The 25,634-nt window shown below is 39.0% G+C and overlaps 1 protein-coding gene and 1 pseudogene across 1 annotated transcript; one reads left to right on the top strand and one right to left on the bottom strand.

Moving 5' to 3' along the window:
• Positions 1-3,587: 3,587 nt before the first annotated feature.
• LOC113027316 (protein FAM111A-like) lies at positions 3,588-10,389 on the top strand (annotated as a pseudogene).
• A 756-nt stretch (positions 10,390-11,145) lies between these two features.
• Positions 11,146-25,418, bottom strand: inpp5ja (inositol polyphosphate-5-phosphatase Ja). The gene is made up of 14 exons (XM_026173970.1): positions 24,824-25,418; positions 22,503-22,973; positions 22,297-22,437; positions 17,882-17,989; positions 17,604-17,712; positions 17,381-17,497; positions 16,782-16,957; positions 16,333-16,444; positions 16,032-16,141; positions 14,502-14,712; positions 14,253-14,390; positions 14,116-14,181; positions 13,936-14,040; positions 11,146-12,364 (listed from the first exon to the last, which is right to left on the bottom strand). The coding sequence occupies exons 2-14, from the start codon at positions 22,967-22,969 to the stop codon at positions 11,879-11,881; spliced, it is 2,346 nt and encodes a 781-aa protein (XP_026029755.1). The 5' UTR covers positions 22,970-22,973; positions 24,824-25,418; the 3' UTR covers positions 11,146-11,878.
• Positions 25,419-25,634: the final 216 nt, after the last annotated feature.

Genomic DNA, 25,634 nt, shown 5'->3' with positions numbered 1-25,634 from the left:
TCCTTTTTTCTTATGCTTTTTCATCATCTTTGGTTTTGGATCTTGGATCTTGTTGGTTAGAGTTCTTAACATTGACTCAACATTGACTTCTTGTTGGACATTCAAAAGAAAGACTTTTTACCTTTTTGAAAACACCTTTTTAAGTCCAGCATGCACTCTACACATACATGCAAAAATATAAGTCGAGTCCACGTCTCTTATGTTTTCTGTTCATGACTGATGGATGGCCAACTACCTGAAAAAATAGGTACCCTGCTTGTGTCAAAATTTGATTGATGGCCCCAGCCTTGACCTTTTGACCCTACCGGAAGTACTCCGGAAGTGTCTTATCGATTCCATATGTGTGACTAATCGCATCCGGTGGAGGAAAAAAGGAGGGGTGGTTCCTGGGGGGATCAGAGAGGGAGGGTTCCTGGGGCATGGAGAGTTCAGGGGGGTGACGCAGCAGATTTCTGTTGAGTCAGTGCAGTCCACAGACAAACTCATAGTTTGAATTCTGTTTAAATATTATGACAATGTGATCTTGATATCCTTTTTCTCAGAAAAGAACTATTTCTTTTTTTCAATAGTGGATGTATTTTACTTTCTTATATTACAGGCACAATAAAATAAAAACCTTTAAGATTATCTGACTAGAAACGGATTGCATTTTATTTATATATATATATATATATACATATATATCCAGTGCCTGGGTGGAGGTAAGCGCTTGTAATGACAAAAGAAGGACTTTCTATCTGCTTGTAACCTACAGGCTGCCCACCTCGTATGTGTAAAAAAACCATAAATAACCCTCATGAAAAAAGCGCAGCGCCCGTACTCAGAAATCGGCGCCAAATAATTTTATTAAAACACCCTCGGATGAGGTATTGTGCGGGAAAGACTTTTCTTTGTTTTAGAGTGACTTTTCCGACAGGTTTTCTCATTAGCAGAAACTCTCGACAGACAGAAACTCTAAAAGAAAAAGTTCTTGTTTTACGCACATCAAGGAGGAGTCAACAACCCCTCTAATCGTTATTAGTATTTCTTAATGCCTCCAGCCAAGAAAAGAATTTCATAAAGGCCCCAACTCCTTGTACGTGCAAAATAACCCAGATGACTACGCCAGATGGAAGTATAACCGGAAGCGTGGCAGGGACTTTCCCTTTGACCTTCATCCTGCTCCATGATCAGCCGTTAAATCTTTCCTCAATATTGCTGTAATGTAACAACAAAGTTAGTTTTTTAAGATCAGACAGTTCCCAAAACATTCCTTACACACCCCCGCAGTCACTGAATTAGCATCTGTGGCACAAATAAGCTTCAGGGACTGACTTGTTTTTTAGAACCGACCTTTGACACTTGGATGTTGGCTTAATTTTTACCCAAAGAGAAATTTGACCCTAATAAAAAAAAAACACGATACTGTGGTGAATACTTACCTCAACTTTGATGGGTTTTTTCACAGCTATTTATTTTGAAAAAAAGTAAACATGTCACAAGGACACAATGCACATTGCAGAGTACATGAATGGGAAGTAGGAATTCCTCCTCTCTATACTTACACTCCTCCCAAACAAATGTCAAGTCATCATTTCCATATTGTGTGTCCCACTTTTCGAGTTTCATTGAAGTGTATCCAAGTGCACAAGATGTAAAACAATGTATTCGTTTTTTAAGCCCTTCACCGAGTCCCCGTCAAGATGCCGTTCATTTAAGAGACTAATAATTTTTTGAATTTAAATTGTGCTAACTTCAACGCAGTAACATTAAAAATAAAACATATTTGAACTAATTTTTGCTGGACACAAGAACAACTCGAGCATCTTTCTTTCGGGAGCTGAATTAGGGCTTACAAGTTTGCCGTGCCCCTGGGGACCAGTGCGAGGTTGTGCGGCAGATCCCGGCGTGGAGGGTCCAGACACTCACACAGCGCAGACTTTGCTATCCGCACAGAACGTTTCTGGTGTGGCTTATGCAAAAGAGACAATACAGCTTCCTGTAAGCATGTCTGTTGTAGCCTGCCCTTTATAAATATCTCTTTGATTATTCAAACAGTGTTTAAATTGTGACTCGTTTGTTATCCAAAAACATTTTATCTATGTTAAAATATACAGATATATATATTTCAAGTTTTTTTTAGCTCAAACAGAGTCTTGAGCATATTCATATAGCAAATCCACATAACCAGTGTGCACCCTAATGTACATCTTTGAACTGTATGTTAATCAGTACATGAAGCGTACCTCTGAAAAGAGTCCGTCATTTGGGAATTTACTGATTTGTTTTTTAAACTGCAGTTTTCACAAACTACGGATGATGAAATCCTCTGTATTGTAGAAAATGCCTTTAAACTATCGCTGTTCCTACTTACTGAGTTCCCTAGCTACTTCTTTACTATGTGAATAAACTATTTGAACAAGAAAGGATTTAAAGACACATTCAAGCAAAGGCAAAAAATTTGTAATGAAATTTATGTGACCATTCTTCTGAAATCACAAATTACCGTAGATCATTAATAGGGAACAAAAAAGGAGGATCACATCAGCAATGGGAGACAGAAGTCTTGACACGTGCTTATAACTTAAAACACAAAAAACCCAGTTACAGCTGGTAAGATTTATGGTATAAACCAGACTTTCACAGTCTGCATCTTTACAGGGTTTTTTTCTGCTTTTGTTCACTCCTAGTGTGATTAACATACAACAACCACAAACACAGAGCCCACTAACTATTAGCTGCTTTCCCCCCTAAACAGTCAGTTGACTGAGAGAAATGCAATCCATTATTGTTAACACTGAAGGAGATGTGCTCCATAGTCAGACTTATATTTCCTTAACTTACATCCTCTGTTTAATTCCAACATCCCTTTGATGGAAAATTGGTTAAACCATTGCTCAACTTATGTCTGAATGACAGCAGATAATTCTGATGAAAAGGAAACTGACCCCGTAAGCACTTTGCAGCTGAGTCAAGGGCTCGTGGAAATAAGGTCAGGAGGTGTCCGGTATGAGTGCGCATGCGGCCTGACATTCCATTTGGGGCATCTGACAGACACATTAGTGCAACTCAGGGTGTGAGCAGCAACTCCTGTATGCTAAACATAAGAAAAGTAATGTGTAGTGCTTCTTTTTTTTTTTTTTTTTTTTTTTACAACCGAGATTCCAGGGCTCATGCTTGTATGGTTTTCTTTTATTCAAAAACAGGTTAGTTTAGCGATCGTGTAACTGTGTAATTGACCTTTTTACCAGTTTGAGGAGTTGGTTCCCTGGTCCAGATATTTGGGATGGTCAAATACCGAGTCTCCAAATGCAAACAAAAGGATATTTTCTACTTTATATCTTAAATGTGTATAAATGAGATCGGATGATGTCCAATAAAAGTAATAAACAAGAAATGTAAATCAGTTTTTTTAACTTTGCAGACTCATTTACCCACTCCAGTGAAAGCGGTAAAAAAAAAAACGATCATGACTTTAAAGAGATTATGAACAAAATGCAATACATTTTGTTTTTTGCTACATTAACAACTTTTCCAACTCTGATTCTCTGTAGGACCCACACGGACATCAGTTCAGACTGAAATCCAGTTCAGACGGCACACGCAACATGTTCAAGCTTGCACGGAGGCCTTTCAGTAAATATAAGAAGATGGTTAAGGCGAGAGATTGCTATTCTGTCTTTTACATCGGTACAAAGGGAGGACTAAATGCCAAAAAAGACAAAAGGTTTTTTTTTTAAATGACGCTTTACAACAGTTCAAGTATCTTTGTGTTTACGGGGAGAAGGGAATAACTGCGGCCGAGGCTCTGAAAAGAGACGGTCGATGACCTGGGCTACTTTGAGCTGGTTAACGAACGTAAGACTGAGTGCACAGACATAATCGATTGTCTGGACAATAAGAAATTCTAGATATGTTTTCCACAGGGAGCAGATACGGAAATAAAAGATGTAGCCATCCCAGGGCAGCAGAAACCTCCACACGCATCAAATAATGCAAAGCGCAGCAGTGGAATGACATCAGTCTTAGATGTAGCACAGCAGAAATGGGCAGCAGCATTGACCGTAAGGAGGTTTACGATCTACTTTGCCAGCAGTATCCGCATCTGAAACGATGGATGGAGAGTAGATTCCCTAAAAATTCTTTTCTGGAAGCACTGAAATACAGGAAGGAGACCTTTGGAAAGAGCCGACAGTCTTTTACTGAAATTCGCAGTGGTATGTTACTTGTGTCAAGCCAGCCTCCAATTCGAGACTTGCAGTCAAGCCAGCCTCCAGTTGATTTTACGTTCCCTGTGTATTCAAAGTATTACGGGAATGGATGTGGAAACCAGATTTCAAAATAAAAGCCAACTTCGAGTGAATTAACAGATATGTTAAGAACATAATAACATATAATTTAGGCTTTTTTTTTTTTTAGAAACTCTAATGTTACATCTACATGACACAGCCTTGTACCCTAATTGTGCCCTGTCAAGGCCATCTTATTTTGGATTTCAAAGTAAAAGCCCTGTGAATCTTCATTTTTGAACTACTCTTTCAATGAATTCATAATGCTCTTAAAAGCAAAAGTCGTATTTCCAAATACTATTTGAACTTTGTATCAACACTTTCCAACCGCAGTCTTTTTCACAGTAATACCATATCAAATAAATTCTTTCTGATTTTGCTTTTCATAGTAATGGCCCTTTGAAATTGCCGATATTTGACTTAATCTCCTAACGATTCAAAATGCTCTAAAATGAAAAATTCTTGTTTCCACAGGGTAATTCCACTTTAGATCAACAGTATACAACCCCGCAGTGATACCATATCAATATCAAGTCATTCTGATTTTGCTTTCAAAAATAAAAGCCTTTTCAAATTGTTCATAATTGACCTACCTTTCAGTGATTTCAAAATGCTCTAAAATGGAAAATTCCTGTTTCCACAGGGTAATTCCACTTTAGATCAACAGTATACAACCTCACGATGTTACCATATCAATATCAAGACATTCTGATTTTGCTTTCAAAAATAAAAGCCCTTTCAAATTGTCCACAATTGACCTAACTTTCAGTGATTTCAAAATGCTCTAAAATGGAAAATTCCTGTTTCCACAGGATAATTCCACTCTGTATTTACAGTATACAGCCCCACAGTGATACCATATCAATATCAAGTCATTCTGATTTTGCTTTCAAAAATAAAAGCCCTTTCAAATTGTCCACAATTGACCTAACTTTCAGTGATTTCAAAATGCTCTAAAATAGAATTTTGCTGTTTCCACAGGGTAATTCCACTTTAGATCAACAGTATACAACCCCACGGTGATACCATATCAATATCAAGTCATTCTGATGTTGCCTTCCAAAATAAAAGACTTTTCAAATTGCCGATATACGACCTACTCTTTTAAAGAATTCAGAACGCTCTAAAAATGAAACTTGCTCTTTCCACAGGATGAATCCATGTTAGATCAAAAGTGTACATCCACACCATGGTACTACTTCAATTTCAAGTCATTCTGATTTTGCCTTCCAAAATAATGGCCTGTTGAAAATGCCAATAACTTACCTAACTTTCAGTGATTTCGGAATGCTCTAAAAAGGAAATTTTCTGTTTCCACAGAATAATTTCACTTTAAATCAACAGTATACAACCCCACAGAGATACGATGTTAAGATCAAGTCATTCTGATTTTGCCTTCCAAAATAAAAGTATTTTCAAATTGCCCATAGACGACCTACTCGTTTAACGATTTCAAAATGCTCTTAAATTGAAAGATGCTGTTTCCACAGGATAATTCCACTTTAGATCAACAGTATCCAACCCGACAGTAAAACCATGTAAATTTTATGTTGGTCTGATTTCGCCTTTCAAATTAATGGCCCGTCGAATTTGTCCATATGTGATATACTCTTTCAACTATTTCATAATGTTTTAAAAATGAAAATTGCTGTTTCAACACATATTGTGTTTTCATTTTGAAAAGCAAAATCAGACTCAATTGATTATGACAGAATTGAATCATAAAGATGATGTAAAAGGAAGCTGAAATTGCCACTAGGTTGTAATTGATAGTACGTTTATATTTTAAGTCTGTGGAAAGATGTCATTCTAAATAAAGAAATTACAAAACAGCTTGCAAACCAACCATGACATCTTTCCACAGACTTAAAATATAAACGTACTATCAATTACAACCTAGTGGCAATTTCAGCTTCCTTTTACATCATCTTTATGATTCAATTCTGTCATAATCAATTGAGTCTGATTTTGCTTTTCAAAATGAAAACACAATATGTGTTGAAACAGCAATTTTCATTTTTAAAACATTCTGAAATAATTGAAAGAGTATATCACATATGGACAAATTCGACGGGCCATTAATTTGAAAGGCGAAATCAGACCAACATAAAATTTACATGGTTTTACTGTCGGGTTGGATACTGTTGATCTAAAGTGGAATTATCCTGTGGAAACAGCATCTTTCAATTTAAGAGCATTTTGAAATCGTTAAACGAGTAGGTCGTCTATGGGCAATTTGAAAATACTTTTATTTTGGAAGGCAAAATCAGAGTGACTTGATCTTAACATCGTATCTCTGTGGGGTTGTATACTGTTGACCTAAAGTGAAATTATCCTGTGGAAACAGGAATTTTCCATTTTAGAGCATTTTGAAATCACTGAAAGTTAGGTCAATTATGAACAAATTGAAAAGGCTTTTATTTTTGAAAGCAAAATCAGAATGACTTGATATTGATATGGTATCACTGTGAGGTTGTATACTGTTGATCTAAGGTGGAATTACCCTGTGGAAACAAGAATTTTTCATTTTAGAGCATTTTGAATCGTTAGAAGATTAAGTCAAATATCGGCAATTTCAAAGGGCCATTACTATGAAAAGCAAAATCAGAATGACTTGATATTGATATGGTATCACTGTGAGGTTGTATACTGTTGATCTTAAGTGGAATTACCCTGTGGAAACAGCAAAATTCTATTTAAGAGCATTTTGAAATCACTGAAAGTTAGGTCAATTATGGACAATTTGAAAAGGCTTTTATTTTGGAAGGCATAATCAGAATGACTTGATATTGATATGGTGTCACTGTGGGGTTGTATACTGTTGATCTAAAGTGGAATTACCCTGTGGAAACAGCAAAATTCTATTTAAGAGCATTTTGAAATCACTGAAAGTTAGGTCAATTGTGGACAATTTGAAAAATCTTTTATTTTGGAAGGCATAATCAGAATGACTTGATATTGATATGGTATCACCGTGGGGTTGTATACTGTTGATCTAAAGTGGAATTACCCTGTGGAAACAGCAAAATTCTATTTTAGAGCATTTTGAAATCACTGAAAGTTAGGTCAATTGTGGACAATTTGAAAGGGCTTTTATTTTTGAAAGCAAAATCAGAATGACTTGATATTGATATGGCATCACTGTGAGGTTGTATACTATTGATCTAAAGTGGAATTACCCTGTGGAAACAAGAATTTTCATTTTAGAGCATTTTGAAATCACTGAAAGTTAGGTCAATTATGGACAATTTGAAAAGGCTTTTATTTTGGAAGGCATAATCAGAATGACTTGATATTGATATGGTGTCACTGTGGGGTTGTATACTGTTGATCTAAGGTGGAATTACCCTGTGGAAACAAGAATTTTTCATTTTAGAGCATTTTGAAATCACTGAAAGTTAGGTCAATTATGGACAATTTGAAAAGGCTTTTATTTTTGAAAGCAAAATCAGAATGACTTGATATTGATATGGTATCACTGTGGGGCTGTATACTGTAAATACAGAGTGGAATTATCCTGTGGAAACAGGAATTTTCCATTTTAGAGCATTTTGAAATCACTGAAAGTTAGGTCAATTGTGGACAATTTGAAAGGGCTTTTATTTTTGAAAACAAAATCAGAATGACTTGATATTGATATGGTATCACTGTGGGGTTGTATACTGTTGATCTAAGGTGGAATTACCCTGTGGAAACAAGAATTTTTCATTTTAGAGCATTTTGAATCGTTAGAAGATTAAGTCAAATATCGGCAATTTCAAAGGGCCATTACTATGAAAAGCAAAATCAGAATGACTTGATATTGATATGGTATCACTGTGAGGTTGTATACTGTTGATCTAAAGTGGAATTACCCTGTGGAAACAGCAAAATTCTATTTAAGAGCATTTTGAAATCACTGAAAGTTAGGTCAATTATGGACAATTTGAAAAGGCTTTTATTTTTGAAAGCAAAATCAGAATGACTTGATATTGATATGGTGTCACTGTGAGGTTGTATACTGTTGATCTAAGGTGGAATTACCCTGTGGAAACAAGAATTTTTCATTTTAGAGCATTTTGAAATCACTGAAAGTTAGGTCAATTATGGACAATTTGAAAAGGCTTTTATTTTTGAAAGCATAATCAGAATGACTTGATATTGATATGGTATCACTGTGGGGCTGTATACTGTAAATACAGAGTGGAATTATCCTGTGGAAACAGGAATTTTCCATTTTAGAGCATTTTGAAATCACTGAAAGGTAGGTCAACTATGGACAATTTGAAAAGTCTTTTATTTTGGAAGGCATAATCAGAATGACTTGATATTGATATGGTGTCACTGTGGGGTTGTATACTGTTGATCTAAGGTGGAATTACCCTGTGGAAACAGGAATTTTTCATTTTAGAGCATTTTGAAATCACTGAAAGTTAGGTCAATTATGGACAATTTGAAAGGGCTTTTATTTTTGAAAGCAAAATCAGAATGTCTTGATATTGATATGGTAACATCGTGAGGTTGTATACTGTTGATCTAAAGTGGAATTACCCTGTGGAAACAGGAATTTTCCATTTTAGAGCATTTTGAAATCACTGAAAGGTAGGTCAATTATGGACAATTTGAAAAGGCTTTTATTTTTGAAAGCAAAATCAGAATGACTTGATATTGATATGGTATCACTGCGGGGTTGTATACTGTTGATCTAAAGTGGAATTACCCTGTGGAAACAAGAATTTTTCATTTTAGAGCATTTTGAATCGTTAGGAGATTAAGTCAAATATCGGCAATTTCAAAGGGCCATTACTATGAAAAGCAAAATCAGAAAGAATTTATTTGATATGGTATTACTGTGAAAAAGACTGCGGTTGGAAAGTGTTGATACAAAGTTCAAATAGTATTTGGAAATACGACTTTTGCTTTTAAGAGCATTATGAATTCATTGAAAGAGTAGTTCAAAAATGAAGATTCACAGGGCTTTTACTTTGAAATCCAAAATAAGATGGCCTTGACAGGGCACAATTAGGGTACAAGGCTGTGTCATGTAGATGTAACATTAGAGTTTCTAAAAAAAAAAAAAGCCTAAATTATATGTTATTATGTTCTTAACATATCTGTTAATTCACTCGAAGTTGGCTTTTATTTTGAAATCTGGTTTCCACATCCATTCCCGTAATACTTTGAATACACAGGGAACGTAAAATCAACTGGAGGCTGGCTTGACTGCAAGTCTCGAATTGGAGGTTGGCTTGACACCAGTGTTATGTTGCTGCTCGAACTGAGCGAGTCAGTTTGTCTCATAACTGGTTCCTTCATAAAGCAAGGCACAGGCTTTGTGCTATTTGACAACTTTGTCTTGACCAACGCCCACTTATTCGACTACTGGGTTAAATCAAACACACCTAACTGGTGTGAATTTTTAAACGTTACTTTGGTCTTTAACTTTGAAGACCAAGAATCAGACAGGAACAACCTCAGCGCTAAGGTGTTCATCGGCAACGATAAGTTAGATTATGTCATACTTAAGCTGGAAACAGAGAAAGTGCCGCCAGGGCTCCTTAAGAGATTTGGACATGTGCCTTCAGGCGGCGAGGCCTGTGTCGTCGGACGCCCAGGAGGGGGAGTGAAAAAAAAAGAGTCCTGCGTGCGTCGTCAGAGAGGCGAGAGAACGCTGAGAATAATGAAAATGTAGAAGACTGCGAGGAATTTTGCAGTCTTTGTGAAATCAATCAGCAGATCAAAAATGACCCGTATGGAAATATCTACGTCACCTACAACACTCTCATGTAGCTACCACGGCTCTTCCGGCTCCCCGGTTTTCGATGCCGACGGACAAGTGTTTGGTCTGCACAGTGGCGGGTTTTTCTATGGGTTTCCGAATCTTAGTGAGAATGTGATTGCGTACGCCTTTCCTCTGCTCACTATATTTGAAAACTATGTGGACAATCTGAAGAAAGACGAGTATGTGGAGGTGTTGGAAAGAGTTGAGGAGGAGGCAAAGGGAAATCCTCACCTAGAAAACATTATAGCCTCTGTTGTGGGGTCAAAGAAAGGCAAACCTGACGCATTGTTGCAGGAAGTTGAAAGTAAAACAGATTCTGAGGAGATCAGTGATGGCTGTGTAGAGACAGAATGATCGCAGTAGTTTGTTTGCCTGTTTTGTACAGACAAGTGTCGAACTCTTTTTTACAAATTTACAAATTACGAATTTACAAATTCTTAGTTTTCACTCGTTATCATTATTATTACGACAAAGGGTATGGGGCTCTTGACAACCATTTTCACTGTTGGTCGATAAATGTTACCATTTTTAGAAAAAACAAGGACAATTTGTTTTGCCCCTACATAGAGACTACACCCGAAAGTCTCTACATGCGTTCTTCTTCCCCACTCTCGCCAAGTGCGAGATAGGTGATTATTGGATCATTGGGCTTCTCCATCTGTATTGTAAGATCTTTACCTTACAATATAAAGCATCTGGAAATGACTTCTTGTGAAGTGGTGTTTTATATATAGAACTGAACTGAATCCAATTAATCGCCAAATTTAAACCCCCAAGTTAAGTGGCAACTTGTATTGCATCTCCCTTTCCTGTGATCCATAATAGTTTGTAAATGACGTATCAAACACACCTTTCCTGTGACCCCGTGACTTTAGTAACATGTTTGGCTGTTAACATTTGCCAGGGGATTGAAGACGAATGCTAATTTTGACCTTTGGTCTTTCAAAGTCTCTCTGAATCAAAATATTGAAGTCCAAGTGGAGTCATGAGTTGTTGTTCACTTAAAGCAGGAATGCAAGTAAGATATATCTGAACTGAGGGTTAAGTGAGTTCACACGAATGTACAAATGTATGCTTTTTCTTGACAGCATAATGTCATCCAATAATCTGCATTTGTTAGTTTGCATTTGCTCTTTTATTTGCACAATCGCATAGATGACACAACACAGTTTCCTGGGAGCCAAAGAAACACATTATTAGCCTAAACAGTCACTCAAGGTGCCCTATAGAACAGGGGCTGTAGCCACAAAAAGCGATGTTCAAGTTTTCACAGTCACATGTAGATTTCAGATTTGGAATGATTTGGATGCATTGGATTTGTTTTATGAATACAGACCAAGACCTATAGAGTTAAACATTTAAACCATCATGTGTTCCAAAATGAAAGTTTGACATATTTATGGTTTAGCACAAAGGTCTACACACACACACACACACACACACACACACACACACACACACACACACACACACACACACACACACACACACTCTGCTGTTAACTGTGATACCATCAATACTTGTGATCCAAGGTCCTTACTCTGATGCAGAACTGACATATTGACAGCAATATGGATCCATGTTTACATGGATCCATATTGCTGTCAATAACATCTGTTCATATCGGTCACAGGTTTGCTCCAACTTTAGCCTCATATTCTGTATGCTTGTTTACATAATGATATAGCTTATGAGTCTATAAAAGCACTGGGAAAGCAAAGGAATGTTTGCAAACTACATTAGGAGTCAATAAATGCCCTGTGACACTATGAGCACAGTGACACGGGGGTCAGATCAGACTCTGATTTGATGGATATTGCTTTTTTTCCCGCTCATACACAGTCTCATTTTAACTCTTGATCTTCATTTTCTTTGCAGTGTCTGTTTCCCCTGTCTTTCCTATCCGTTTCACCCCTGTGGGGCTAACCTGAGCTGGTCTGGGTTCACCTAGGATAGCAGCAACCAGGGCCTCTGGTGCAGTCACCACACTACCTGGAGACACAGGGCTGCGAGGACTGAGAGGGCTGATGGTGGGAGATGGCACGGCGTCGGGGGACATCAGCCGCTCCTTTTTAGAGCAGGGAGAGTGGCTTCGTGTCTGGCTCTCTTTGGAGCGAGGCCCGAGGCTGAGGCTCTGCAGAGAAGGGAGGGGATTAGATGAAAGAGCAGGAAGTGCAGGGCTGCGACTGCGCCGGTGACGGTGGTGGTGTTTGCCCGCTTTAGGGCTCGGGCTGCGGGAGTTTGGAGCCAGCAGAACAAGAGTGCTGTCATCTTCAGAGCTGACATCGGAGCTCTCGGAGCGACACACGGTGGGACTGTGAACTGGCATGTTGATCTGTTGAGGACAAGACGTATGTCGGCACAACGGTCAATATGCTTTACAAGTAAGTACAATAAGTGCAAGTGAATTAAAAATAATAATTAACTTAAAGATATCAGGCACTTCGTGTCTTTTGACAATCTGCATTTTCGAGCAGATTTTTAATGTTGTGGCCAGGTAAAGTGGGGGTAATTTCACTGCTTGCACAGTGGTAGCAGTTTAATCTCCATATTTTGACTCAGATAAATGAAAAGTAGCGGACATATTAAGAAGTTTTATGATAAAATATTCATGTTTTTCTCTTTGATAAGCCCAGCTGCCTTATTCATGCGTCCTGTTTTGTCAGTCAAACAGTTGGAAATTTGTCAGATATTACTTCACTCTCACAGAGGACAAACAGATCCTGGAAATATTCACATTTAGTGGATAGAATCGGATTTTTTTGCTATTATATTTGCATTTAAATGGCAAATATAATATACAGTTTACTTATATATACAGTATACACTAGCCATGCCATTTATACCTGTTAAACTGCTTATTGATGCAAATATCCAACTAGTCAATCATATGGTAGCAGCTCAGTGCATTTAGTCGTGTAGATATGGTCAAGACGCCCTGCTGAAGTTCAAACTGAACATCTGAACTAGGAGGAAAGGTGATTAAAGTTGGTTTGAACATGCTCGTTTCAGTATTTCTGAAACTGCTGATCTATTGGGATTATCCCACACAGCCAGTATGGACTGAAAAAGAGAAAATATCCATAGGAGAGCAACAATAATCCAAATATCCTCTGGTTATGACCAATGCATGTAAAAGATGATCACATATCAATAATGTGAGTGAAGTTGCCCCCCCCTTCTTCAAATCCAACAAAAGTGGTATCAAACGTTCGTGCTGGTTCGTGCTGCTATCATTTTAAAGATATTAATAAAAATTTCTAGAGGTCGTCAGAGGTCAACCAGCCCCCCCACATTAATGGAATCAAACAAAACTGGTATCATTCAACTGTGCTATGTTTGTGCTGGTTTGTGCTGCTGAAATTGTCGTTTGTGCTGCTTCCGTTTTAAAGATATTAACGAAAATGTAAAGGTCAAAAGGTCAACACAGAAAATTTCTTGAATATCTTTAAAATGATAGCAGCACAAACGAAAATCTTTGCAGCAGAAACCAAATTTTTGCAGCACAAACCAGCACAAATGTAGCACAAACGTTTGATACCACTTTTGTTGGATTTTTAGAAGGTGGGGGGGGGGCAACTTCACTCACATGTGCACAATATGTCAAACCTTGAAGCAGATGGGCTATGGCAGCAGAACACCACCCTGGGTGCCACTCCTGTCAGCTAAGAACAGGAAACTACGGCTATGTTTCATCAATCTTCAGCAACTGTGTGATTAACTGTGTGATCCTATAATGTCAATATGTACCCAGATTTCAGAGGAATGTTTTGCAGCACCTTGCCCTAACCCTGGTGCTAGGAAGACATACCTAATGAAGTGGCTGATGATTGTACCTGTGTACCTGGATCTGTTCTTGACTAACAGGAATGCATTTGCTTCACGTTGTTCTATAATTCGTGTTACCTGAATTGGTGATGACAATCCAACAATGCTGTTCATGTTATGACTGTAGTAACCCAGGATATATTCACAGTCATCTCTCGGCAAATCCTCCTCTGAGAATGTCACCTGTGGAGAGAAAACCAGACAGAGTATCTCTGAGTTCAGCTCAAAACATATTTGTGAATTTGTGCTAAGGCTCACCTGCGTTGCATGCTCCGCTTTGGCCCACACATACGCCTGATAATCTTTGTGATGTCTGAATCCAACCTGCAGGAAGATAATTGCAGGTGCTGACACTGTGGGAAATATGTGTAATAATTTATAAACTTAAGACTTACCTTGTATATTGCCACCCAGTCCCATGAGCTGCGCTGATAAGTTGATGCAACAGTGAATCTGACTGTAGCATCTGAGGCTTTGCACCATTCCTTGTTTACCTGCAGTTCCACCAGAGGCATATCCACCCTGAATGGGAACTAGGAGATAAGTTATAGATAGTTAGATAAAGCACAACCTAGCAATGTAACAACACAGAGATGTAATTATGGCATGCTTCATCTGAGGTCATATGATAATCATTGTCTCACATGTAGTGAAAACAGGGCAGAAACAGGTTTGTGGTCACTGATGGTGAAACTCATGTGACTGCGATACGCATGCTGTGTCACTTTAGTTGCCCCCCCCAACCACGAGGTCAGGCCACGCTGCAGTGCTGCATTGTGGGTAGGAACTGGTGAACCAGTGCGGCGAAGACGCCATAGGATGCGATCTGTCCAGGCAGGTTTCCTCTTTTTAGCACTGACAGAGAAACAGACACACGGTTATAAGCGGTGGAAACTTTGCTTTTAGACAATAAAATCAACAACCCTGTTTACACTTGGTTTTAAAATGCATTTCAGACATCTGAACACCAACTGGAGAGCTGATAATTCATCATCATTTATACTTGCTACTCCAACCCTAATGCTCACTTCTGTTTACGGCCAAGGTTGATAAGCTGAAGTTGAAAGAGCCCCTCAGTTATCACACACAATAGTTACAAAAATGTTCAGATCTGTTTCAAGAATAAATGCTGTTGTTCCCACAAGGGAAAACGATTGTTGGAAACAGCAAAAGGGTCAAAATTATTATGAAACTTGTGACAATTCTGCCTTATAGATGATTACTTTAAAGATGAGGACCAGGTTTGTGACCACTCACAGTTAATTGCTGTCTTCAAGGTGAGTCAAGATGGCAATACAACGGCATTAGGATGGAGTCAGTCTGTTAGTAGCTTGAGACTGAATGCGGTCAAGTTGGCAAATAGAAGCAGTCTGTTTGTGATGATACAGGAGCTAACTTTGATAAAACTGTGAAAATCACAAATCTGCTGCTTTCTACATGCACAGAAATTCACATTCACTACTTACATTTAGATCCTCATTTGAAACAGAAATTCCATAAATAGTTACATAGTTTCTGCAGGACAGCAACTTTACTGCAAAATGATACATACGCTCAGCTACCTTACTGTTATACAGAAGTCTAACCAGAATACAACCAGTTGAGTCCAGTCCCCCATTGCAAAGAGATCAGACTGATTCAGTTTGATTCTGTTGTGTTGTCAATCTGGTGACAAGTATTTGAAACCCTCCATCAATCTGTATGAGCCGGTCTGACTGGTTGACCGTGACAGTTTGGAGGTAGGTTGCCTCTGATCAGCTGATTTGTGTTATCACCTTGCAATTGAAACTGTTGTCCAGAGGTTAAAAGTGTTGCGTATTCAATCTTTGGACAATCAAATGGCAATCATTTACCAGATGGAACAATAATAATGCAATTACCAGGCAACCACCAATTTTTCCTATAGTCACAAGAAGGTTACAATCCTATTTCTATTCTGGTGTGACTGATTCATAATATGTGTCCGTGCTATTCCACCTGATGAGACTGAGTGGATGTCCTTCAAAGTCAAAGACGACTACACTGATGACACTTTGTGTTATGTCCTTATCAGAGAAACATCCTGACATATTAAAATTTAGGATCATAGTGTGTCTCCACTTGGGATCTGATTGCCCAAGATGCATTTTAAAACCAAGTGTAAACAGGGTCTAGATAGAGATGACTGAACCAACCTGGTATCGTAGGTATGAGTGCCTACATCAAACTTATAAGTAGGTGGGAATTTAAGTTGTCCCTCCATGAAGCCTTCCAGGATGAGCTCTGTGTTTTTAGCCATGTTGAGCTACAGAGTAGGGCAAACATTCCAGAATTATAATATTAGAAATAATTATTATTTAAACACAGGTTTTTGTGCTACAGCTCCCTCTGTTGGTTGTAGTGTCTGATTAAACAGGTGGCATGAAGCCTTCCAGAAAAATCCATCTGTCTCTGTGAATGTGTGAATGCTTTATTAAAATGCTGAAGGTGCCTCACCTGATCCCGCTCCCACAGAAGAGGCAGCTTATTGCTGTCAATGGCACATTTCACCACATGGATATCATAGTCTTCAATACGGAAATTTAAATCCCCAAACCAAAACACGACACTGGGAACAGAATAAAGAGGCCTTTACTTCAGGAAGAGAGCACAGATACAAAGAATAAAACAGTCAATTTACCACTGTAGTGCACTGTGCCTATGTAGATTCAATTAAAAAAAATTAACATAAATACATATCATTATTAGCTAAATTAAGCGTGCATGCTAAGGGTTCAAGAGGTTCGATCAAAGCAGGAAACATTTTTTAACAAATATATGTGTGGGATTTGTTCATTGTTATAACTTAATAATAACATCACTTTGTATGGGTGTGCAAAGCTTTTTTCAGTTAATTAGACCTTTTATTAAAAAAAAGAAAAAGAAAAAAAAGAAAAGTCACCCACTCATGGTCTAGTACACCAGTAGCAGCCCCTCCTTCAAACTGCTGCTGCTGCAGGATGCTTTCAAAGTCTTCCATCCTCTGTTCCAGGTTCCTCATGTGAGCTGGCAGGTGACAGTTGAGGAAGCACACGGGGTGGCCGAACATGGTCATCCTTGCACTGACGCCGCCTTTATTCCCCTTAAAATGACAGGAAAGGGCGAAGCATGCAGCGTCAAAAGGACCTCTTATGCAGACAAGATTTAAAATTAAACAAACATCAGCGTATATCAACCAGATCTGTGCTCGGGAACAAGGTCGTGTTGTTTTTTTTCCCCAACACTCACAACACCAGAAAGCCAGACAGTCTGCTGCTGCTGCACTGACCTCAAAGAGAAGGAGACTGCACCAGCAGCAGCCAGGGGTGATGCTGACATCAACATGCACAGGAAGGTCACACACTGACATATGCACGCAGGCATGCATGCACCTGCTGGCAGGAGGGAGCACACACACACTACATCTTCCCTTGCTACCCCCAGTGACATGAGCCCACTTCAACTTTTGCAACATCATGAATCTCAGCTGGTTTCAAAGCAGCACTCTGTAATGTGTAGCACGTACCCAGTATCCCCCAAGTCCTGTGCGTGTACTCTGTGTCTGCACACCTCTGAGAAATGGAAGGTGGCAGAATTTAGAGAAAACCAGCAGCAGCACTCCCTGCATTCGCTGGGACGCCACCTGAACACATGAGATGGATGAAAAATAATATATCCATAGCAAAAGAAACTACAATTCTAATGGCACTAAAGGTTATGAAGGACAACAGATTTCACTCCTTACTGACCAAAACATATCCAAAAGGGCTGAGTGTGTCCATGCAAAGCTCACTCCACTGGTCTGAGAAAAGAACATCCTTCAGTCTTTTGTTTATCATGGAGTTGACTTCTTGGAGTCTGGATGGTGCCAGAAAGTAGAGAAATGTCAAAATGAAAATAATAATACTAAAAAAAAGGACAGTGATGGGTAACAGGAGGGGAAGAATCAAAATGAACACAGATGACTGAGTGGGCATTCACGGCTGTCTCTTTGGCACCGCTGAGCCGTGCAGAATTACTTGCTTACCCGATGATAAACATGTCAATGTTCCCATCGGAGACATTTGGTCCAAAGAGAGAAGTGATGTCATCTGGCGGCACAGCTGATCCCACGTTCCATGTGATGATGTACACCCTTTGAAAGGACAGAAACAGTGGAAAAATTGCATGAGTTCTATAGTTTAAGGTAAACAAGGACGTAATCCATGCTGTAATCCTCAGAGAAAGAGCTTTCATCAGGGTTTCTGTGTACAGAAAAAAAGATAAGCACAATTAAGCACCTCTGCATCCCTTGATGATGACTAAGTATTCTGCCTGCCTGTGTGTGTGTGTGTGTGTGTGTGTGTGTGTGTGTGTGTGTGTGTGTGTGTGTGTGTGTGTGTGTGTGTGTGTGTGTGTGTGTGTGTGTGTGTGTGCATGTGTGATTGTGGATGAGTTATGGCAAAGATAAAAAGAAAGTATGGAGCTAATCATCCTTTGAATTACCAGTTTGATTATTTTGTGCTGAAATATCCAAAATAATTAATTAAGACTCCATCTAACCATCAGTTTCTTTGGTTTGTGATTTTCCTCGGTTAACAGAAACAGTGAGAACCACTGATTCACTTTGCTTTAACGTGAGATCAAGAAAAAGAAACACATCCTGTTTTTTGAACCGCTGGAACCAGCAAGTATTTGGCATTTTTTCCCCAGAAAAAAAAATATTTGAGGTTAAATGGACTCAGTGAATCAGCTTTACACCTCTGCACATTTTGCTTGTCATTATTTGGATATGCAATTTCTGCACTGACAAAATGGTTTTATTAGCACAGACACACGTTCGGGGTCAAATAATTTATGTAAATAGACATCCTGTTGTTAGTTACAGTGCTTATTTACAGAAATAAAAGCACATCATTAGAGTTAATATTCTGCTCTGCCGATAGCCATTTATTCATAATTTAAAGTGTGCAGATATGATTTGTTGTGAGCTACATTACACCAAAAAAAAAAAAAAAAAAAACCAGGGAAAAAAAAGTGCCTTTGGATGAATTTGAGAGCTGTTAAACTTGGTGTCATCTAAACAGCCTTTGAAATCATTTTTTCATTCAGTCCAAAAGATCCAAATATCTCAACATTATTAGACCTTTTTCTTACAAATGTGCCCCACAAATATTAACAAATATTCATCTGTTGCAGAATTTTGTAATTATAACGTGCCATTGCTTGTTTAAGAAACTTAAAATCACCCAAGCTCAAACTGCATTATGTTTTTAAAAGGCGTTTTAAGACATCTGAAGCACAACCTTTAGTTTTACATGTACAATAGTGCTGTGCGATAATGCAAATTTTGACATCGATCTGATTCCAGAAAAATACAGGTGCAGTATTGCAGATACCAGTCCTGATACTTTTGACTTGTAAGGGTAGCTTAAGTAGGGAGATCAGTGTGTCCTAATTTATAATATAAATTATCATCAACCCATAAATTCTAAACACATTTTAATGAAAACTAAATCATTGTGATTTTTTTTTCACAATAATGAGTTAACAGGGGTCAAGTGTTTCCTGGTCTTCCTGAAGGAACTGATCGTGGACTTCAGGAAGACCAGGAAACACTTGACCCCTGTTTCAATCCAGGGGGTCAGTGTTGACATTGTGGAGGACTATAAATACCTTGGAGTACACATTGACAATAAACTGGACTGGGCTAAAAACACCACAGCACTTTACAGGAAGGGCCAGAGTCGTCTCTATTTTTTGAGGCGACTGAGGTCCTTCAACATCTGCCAGAAAATGCTGAGGATTTTCTATGAGTCTGTGGTGGCCAGTGCGATCCTCTATGCTGTTGCATGCTGGGGGAGCAGGCTGAGGGTCGCAGATGCCAACAGACTTAATAAACTGATCCGTAAGGCCAGCAATGTTGTGGGGATGGAGCTGGACTCCCTCAAGGTGGTGTCGGAGAGGCGGATGCTGTCCAAGATAAAGACAATGTTGGATAACACCTCCCACCCACTCCATGACATGTTGGTCAGTCACAGGAGCACGTTCAGTGAGAGACTGAGATTACCGAAAAGCACCACTGAACGACACAGGAAATCTTTCCTGCCTGTGGCCATCTCCCTGTACAACGCATCCACTTAACACACTGTTTGCTGCTACAACTACACATGTTTCTTTTCCAAATATTTATTTATAAGTGACTTATGTATGTATGTATGTATGTATATATATGTATATATTGTACTATTCTTAGTTAGCGTATTGTCTGTCTTGTCTTAATGTTGGTTTAAAATGGAGCACTGTAACAAAAAATAATTTCCCCCAGGGATCAATAAAGTATTCTGATTCTGATTCTGATTCTGATAACACATCAAAACAGTGTTTTCAGCATTTCATGTATTTTGAAACTGTTTGGATTTTTTTGACCTGGAATGTAATTGTGGCTTTCTCTAAAGCACTCTAGGCCACCTTCTGTCCATTATTATTATTATTATTATTATTATTATTATTATTATTATTATTATTATTATTATTATTATTATTATTATTATTATTATTATTATCAATGGATCCATTTGTTTATAGAACCAATTCTGCTGCTGTAATCTGTAAAGCTTTGAAATCCATTCACCCCCCCAAAAGTGTCAACCACACCTGACGGTATGGATGCTTATCTTGTAAAGCTTGCAGCTGATTTTAATCCTGAGCTTATTAATTACATTTTTCCCATCTGAGTCTGTAGACTAATATTGTTACTAAAATATGGAAAGCAGCCTGTGTTCTCCTCTTATATAAGACTGGGCACCAATTATTGCCAGTGATATATAAACTTTATACCCTGCCAAATTTCAAGAGTCTGAAATAAACACTCACCTGAAACAATATTTGTCTGACTTAAGTCCTAAGTCAAACTAGGTCTGTTCTCAAATTGGGTTTTAGTACCATAATAGCCAGTGTTTTGGTAACAAATGATATTATTAATTCCCTAAGTAGGACAGAGCATTGTGCTGCTATGTTTTTTTCTGATCTTTCAAATGCATTAGGTTCTGCTTACAATGAGTTGCTGTTAGGCAGATTCAGTGATACTGGTTTGAGTTACAGGGCTTCACTTTATATAGAACACAGTGCCAAACCAAGTTTCCTAAAGAACAGAATACCCCAAGGTTTAGTTTTGGGTCCTGTTTTATTTTCTATTTTTAATTGAGAACATTGGGAAGAATATGCCTCAAGCTAAAGAGCTAACGTGAACCTTTATGCAGATGACACCATCATTTCCTCTTTAGTCATTACGGTGATTTAGGCTGTTTGTGAGTTTCAAACAAGTGATGACTTTTAGGAATTGCGGGCATCACTGAAAGGTTATAATTCATTCACATGCCTAAAAAAACTGAGCTCATGTTGGTTTCTAGAAATCGCTTTCAAATCTTAGACAATGTCGGTCTTTGAACCGTAGGAGAGAAGTATTTGGTTGGATGCCAACTTTCCTTTAGTGCTGAATATTAAGCACTTGGCGAAAAAGCTGAAAGTCAGGCTTGGTTTTTATTATTGAAATAGGGCCTGTATTAATTGATCAATTAAGAAAACATTTGCATAGGCTACACTCTTAAATGTACTTGGTTATGGTGACATTATTTACATGCATGCTGCCACCTCTGCACTTCATTTTTTACATGATGTGTAGTATTTACACTTTATTGTCTGGTACACATCACTGTGTACTTTATAATCTGCTTCCCTGGCCTTCGTTAACCCAAAGGAGACAACCATAATTTATGTACAAAGCCATACTGGGTAAATTCCCTTCTTATCTGTGTAAACTCCTAACCCCTTTAAACAGCTGCTATGATTTGCGTTTCTCTTAGTGGCTCCTTTTTAGGGTACTCAGGATTTTTCTGAACTTGGTAGAACAGTATAGGATACAACAGTATCCCGTTTTGCACCTTGGTCTTGGAATAACCTTCAGAGGACAATTAAGCTGAAAGCTTTTATCTCCCTGGGAGACTTCAGAGCACTCATATATGTTCTTCTGTAACCAAAGACTGCAACTGCTATTCATAAACTGAACTTGATATTTTGTATTGCGTTACTTATTGACTTTGACTTGCTTTACTTTGTATAACATGTAAGCACTGATTTTATAATTTCTAATTTTATAATGGTGTGCCTCCTCAGCCAGGTCTCCTTGTTGAAAAAGATGTATTAATCTCAAGGGACCTTCTAATTAAATAAAGGTTAAATAAATAAATAAACACAACAGAAGTGCCTCTGGGAAATCTACCAACACAATGTGGCCATGTCACTCTGTCAGTTCAAAAAGCTTTTAGTGAAATTTGCTGCTGTGATTTATGTGATGTGGTCTGGCACACATCAGCTCTCTTATCAGCCCTGACTGAAGGACAGCATCTGTAGCTGTGCTTCAACACAAAATGGGCAAACAGCCACACACATTGTTTCTCTCACCTGAAGTCATTGTTCTCTCCTCCTGGCTTCTCAGACTGAAGCTGGCTCTGTGCTGAGCTTCCAGGTGAGGGGGTCTTCTGGGGCTGAGGGCTGAGGCTGGGCTTGAAGCTTAGGCTGGAGGGCAGGTGAGGTGATGGCTGGCGAGGAGGGGGGGGGGAGGGGGAGGAGGGGATGGTGGTGGTGGTGGTGGAGGAAGGCAGGGGGGGGGGTTCAGGTAAGGCTGGGGGCAATGGGGAGAATGAGGACTGTGAGGAGGCAATGAAGAATCTGTTGGGGAGTGTAGGAGTATGTTTGTACTCTGAGGTCCTGGGATGCAAATAGGGATCAAATCTATCTCGTTGGATGGCTCCACTGAAATTCTGGTTTGCCTTGGTTTATTTCCAAGAGCAGTTGGCCTTGGTCGGCTTATGCATGCCAGTGTTACTGGAGTGGACGCAGGCTTCGTCTGCCCTGACTGCATCTGCTCAGTCCCCCTTTTTGGCATAATGACCACCTGCATGGGATTCAATCCAGACGTTTTCTTGAGCTTTTCCGACTGGCTGCTTAGAGGTGCTTCCTGTGTTTGGAGTTGTGGAGGTAAATCCAGACCAGCTCCAATTAATGAACAGTTTCCAGGCTGTACTTTATGGCCACATGGGTCCGTGCCAACTTGTTTCTGCGGCAGGCGATCCATCAACCTGTAACATCGTGTTTATGACATTTTTCTTAATGGTGTTTAAAGGAAAAAGAAATCACAGTGATTCTACTTGCAGAATGTAAAAAAGGCACAAAATTGCAACATTGCTTGTCAGCACACAATTGGAAGAGTAAAAGAAGTGCCTGCAGTGAGTGGAAAATGAGAAAGAGTATTACATTATTTTGAGTACCTGTCCACATCATCCTCCCTTGGCATCACTGATGATGTTATCATGACTAGGCAACTGGGCTAAGGAACTAACTTTAGGCCTGCTGCGTCCTGGATTACACCCTAGCTGCTAAGCACAGTTAATTAGCCCCTGACCCTCTTACAAAGCAAAAGAAAAGATTGTTAGTAGTTATTTAGATAAGGAATAGGGCTGTAATGTGCTTTTAGAGCACACTGCTTTTTGTAATCTCTCACTTTAACATTTGAGTTCAGTCAGAAGGGAAGCAAAGGGGATCGGACACAGCTGCAGATAATGAAGCACATCAGGCAATGTCAACAGATGCTGTGGGTCACAAGCGTAGGTGTCAGTTCCGCTTGAATATTCAGGAGGAGACACATTAACCTGGGGTACGTGTTAGTCCCCTAGGAAATTTGAAGCATTGTACACTTCATTTCCTGCATTCTGGTAATTTTAATGCTCCAATTTGTTTCTTTCTGTTTAGAAATGTCAAAACTAACCCCACAAATAACAATTTACAACAGCCTCCTGGAATATAATGCAGTGAGTCTTTCAGGCTTTTTGTCTCAATTTTGTATATATATATATATATATATATATATATATATATATATATATATATATATATATATATGCATAGATAGATATGAGCTCATCTCTGGTGAGTGGACACATATAGGCTGATTTACTCTCCTGCACTCCACTCCTTTGTTTCTGCCTGGATGTTGATGCTTAACAAGTTGACAGTTTGTGCCTTTTCTTTGGAGTAAAGTAAATGCACACCTCTTATTTTTTCACAGATTCACTAATAAATCCACATTCAAAACTTCCTGCACATTTTATACAATCGTTTTTTTCTTGGCTATGTTATTGAGACTTACCGAAAATAACAAATGACACAAACTTAAGGTTATTTAATAAACTAACAACATTTTTAATGTCCTAACATTAAACCTCATCCTCATCATTTCTTTCTGTGCTCCGGCAAATTATCAGAAGTCAAGCTTTGCAGCTTCTGACTGACATCAAAACAGGGTGTGTGTTCGTGGGCTTAGTGGGATTAATTACATTTAGGAGAAAAGATCCAGTGTTGTGAGCTTTGGATATTGCAGGGATAAATAATATTTCCAGAGTAAAAGAATGAAGCATTGCTGAAAAAAAAAAGATTTTAGAAGCATTTTCTCTGATTTTATTTATGGAGTCAAATGTGTTCAACCCTAAAATCTACACCTGTGGTTACATGAAAGAGGATGCCTGACATAAGAAGGACAGGTGCCTCCCTCCATTTTGTTTAAAGTCCTTCCACTCATAAATTATACACCTCTGTTAATAATGAATGACGTTCAAATGAGGACATCTTTGTAACTGAGAAATTCACGTGATCACAGCAATAACCCGTGAAACAGAGCTGTGAGTAATAGCGATCACACAGGTTTGAAGTCAAGAGGAAACTTTTGGAGCTTAAAACCCGGTGCCGGTGGGCCTTTCACATATGCACCCCCCCATGAGGCTGCAAGTCTGAATGACAGCTCCGTTTTAAACAAAGGTAAGAGACTTATAGAAAACAACAACAAAAAACGCAGTTTTACAGGTGCAACCAAGACAAACACAAAGACAGCGGCTGTTTCTCCCCTCACACTGACGCTGTGAGGGGAGAAAATTACCTTTCATGCGTTGTTATATTTCCAAGGTGAACGAAAAGGTGAGTTCACACATTCATCAGTCCTCTTCTTCTTCTTTTCTTTTTCTCGCACACTTATGAACGTGAGCTGGCTGTCACAGAGTAAAATCGATGATGTCCGGAGACAGTCTCGTCCGGTCTGCAGGGCTGATGCGACCCGTCGGTACTGTGGATCGTCTTGTCACGGTGCAGCCTGCGCCGCCGCCGGGCTGTCAGGACAGAAAACGGTCACGGTTGATGCGCCCGGACTCTTGCATGTTGATGCCTGTGCCGTGATACAGCAGTTGATTATACCTCATCCTACTTACTATCGCTGCCTCTGGCTACCTCGCGCAGTTCGCCGGTGCAGCTGTGCACTTTGTAGTCAGCATCCCGCCTGCACCTCCTGCACAGCAGTCTTACACCGACCCAGCGCCTCTCTTTCCCTCTCTGTCTTCCCAGCACACAACCTCTCCTTCTCTCTCTCCATCACACATACACCCTAGATAAAAGCATGAACACCAGGGGGTGGGCAGAGCAGGACAGGCAAAACAAAATTCAGCTGCCAAAGTGCAGCCGGCCAGAAATAACTGAGCATCTGTCCTATCACTGACGCATTAATCTGACATTAGTGCGTCACTGATAGCACGAATTGATCCATATGTCAATATTTAAATTTCACTTTGGGCACTGGCAGCTGGTAATATTATGTAATATTATGTACATCACAACAATCCATTAAACGAACAAAATAATAAGCGTTAATAGCAACTGATGGTGTTTATGCGGAGCTTTTTTGTCGAGCCTATCAAGAA

Source organism: Astatotilapia calliptera, chromosome 7, assembly GCF_900246225.1.
Source record: "Astatotilapia calliptera chromosome 7, fAstCal1.2, whole genome shotgun sequence".
NCBI classification, from domain to species: Eukaryota; Metazoa; Chordata; class Actinopteri; order Cichliformes; family Cichlidae; genus Astatotilapia; species Astatotilapia calliptera.
The sequence above is the reverse complement of the archived record's forward strand: the minus strand, read 5'-3'. Positions and strand labels throughout refer to the sequence as shown.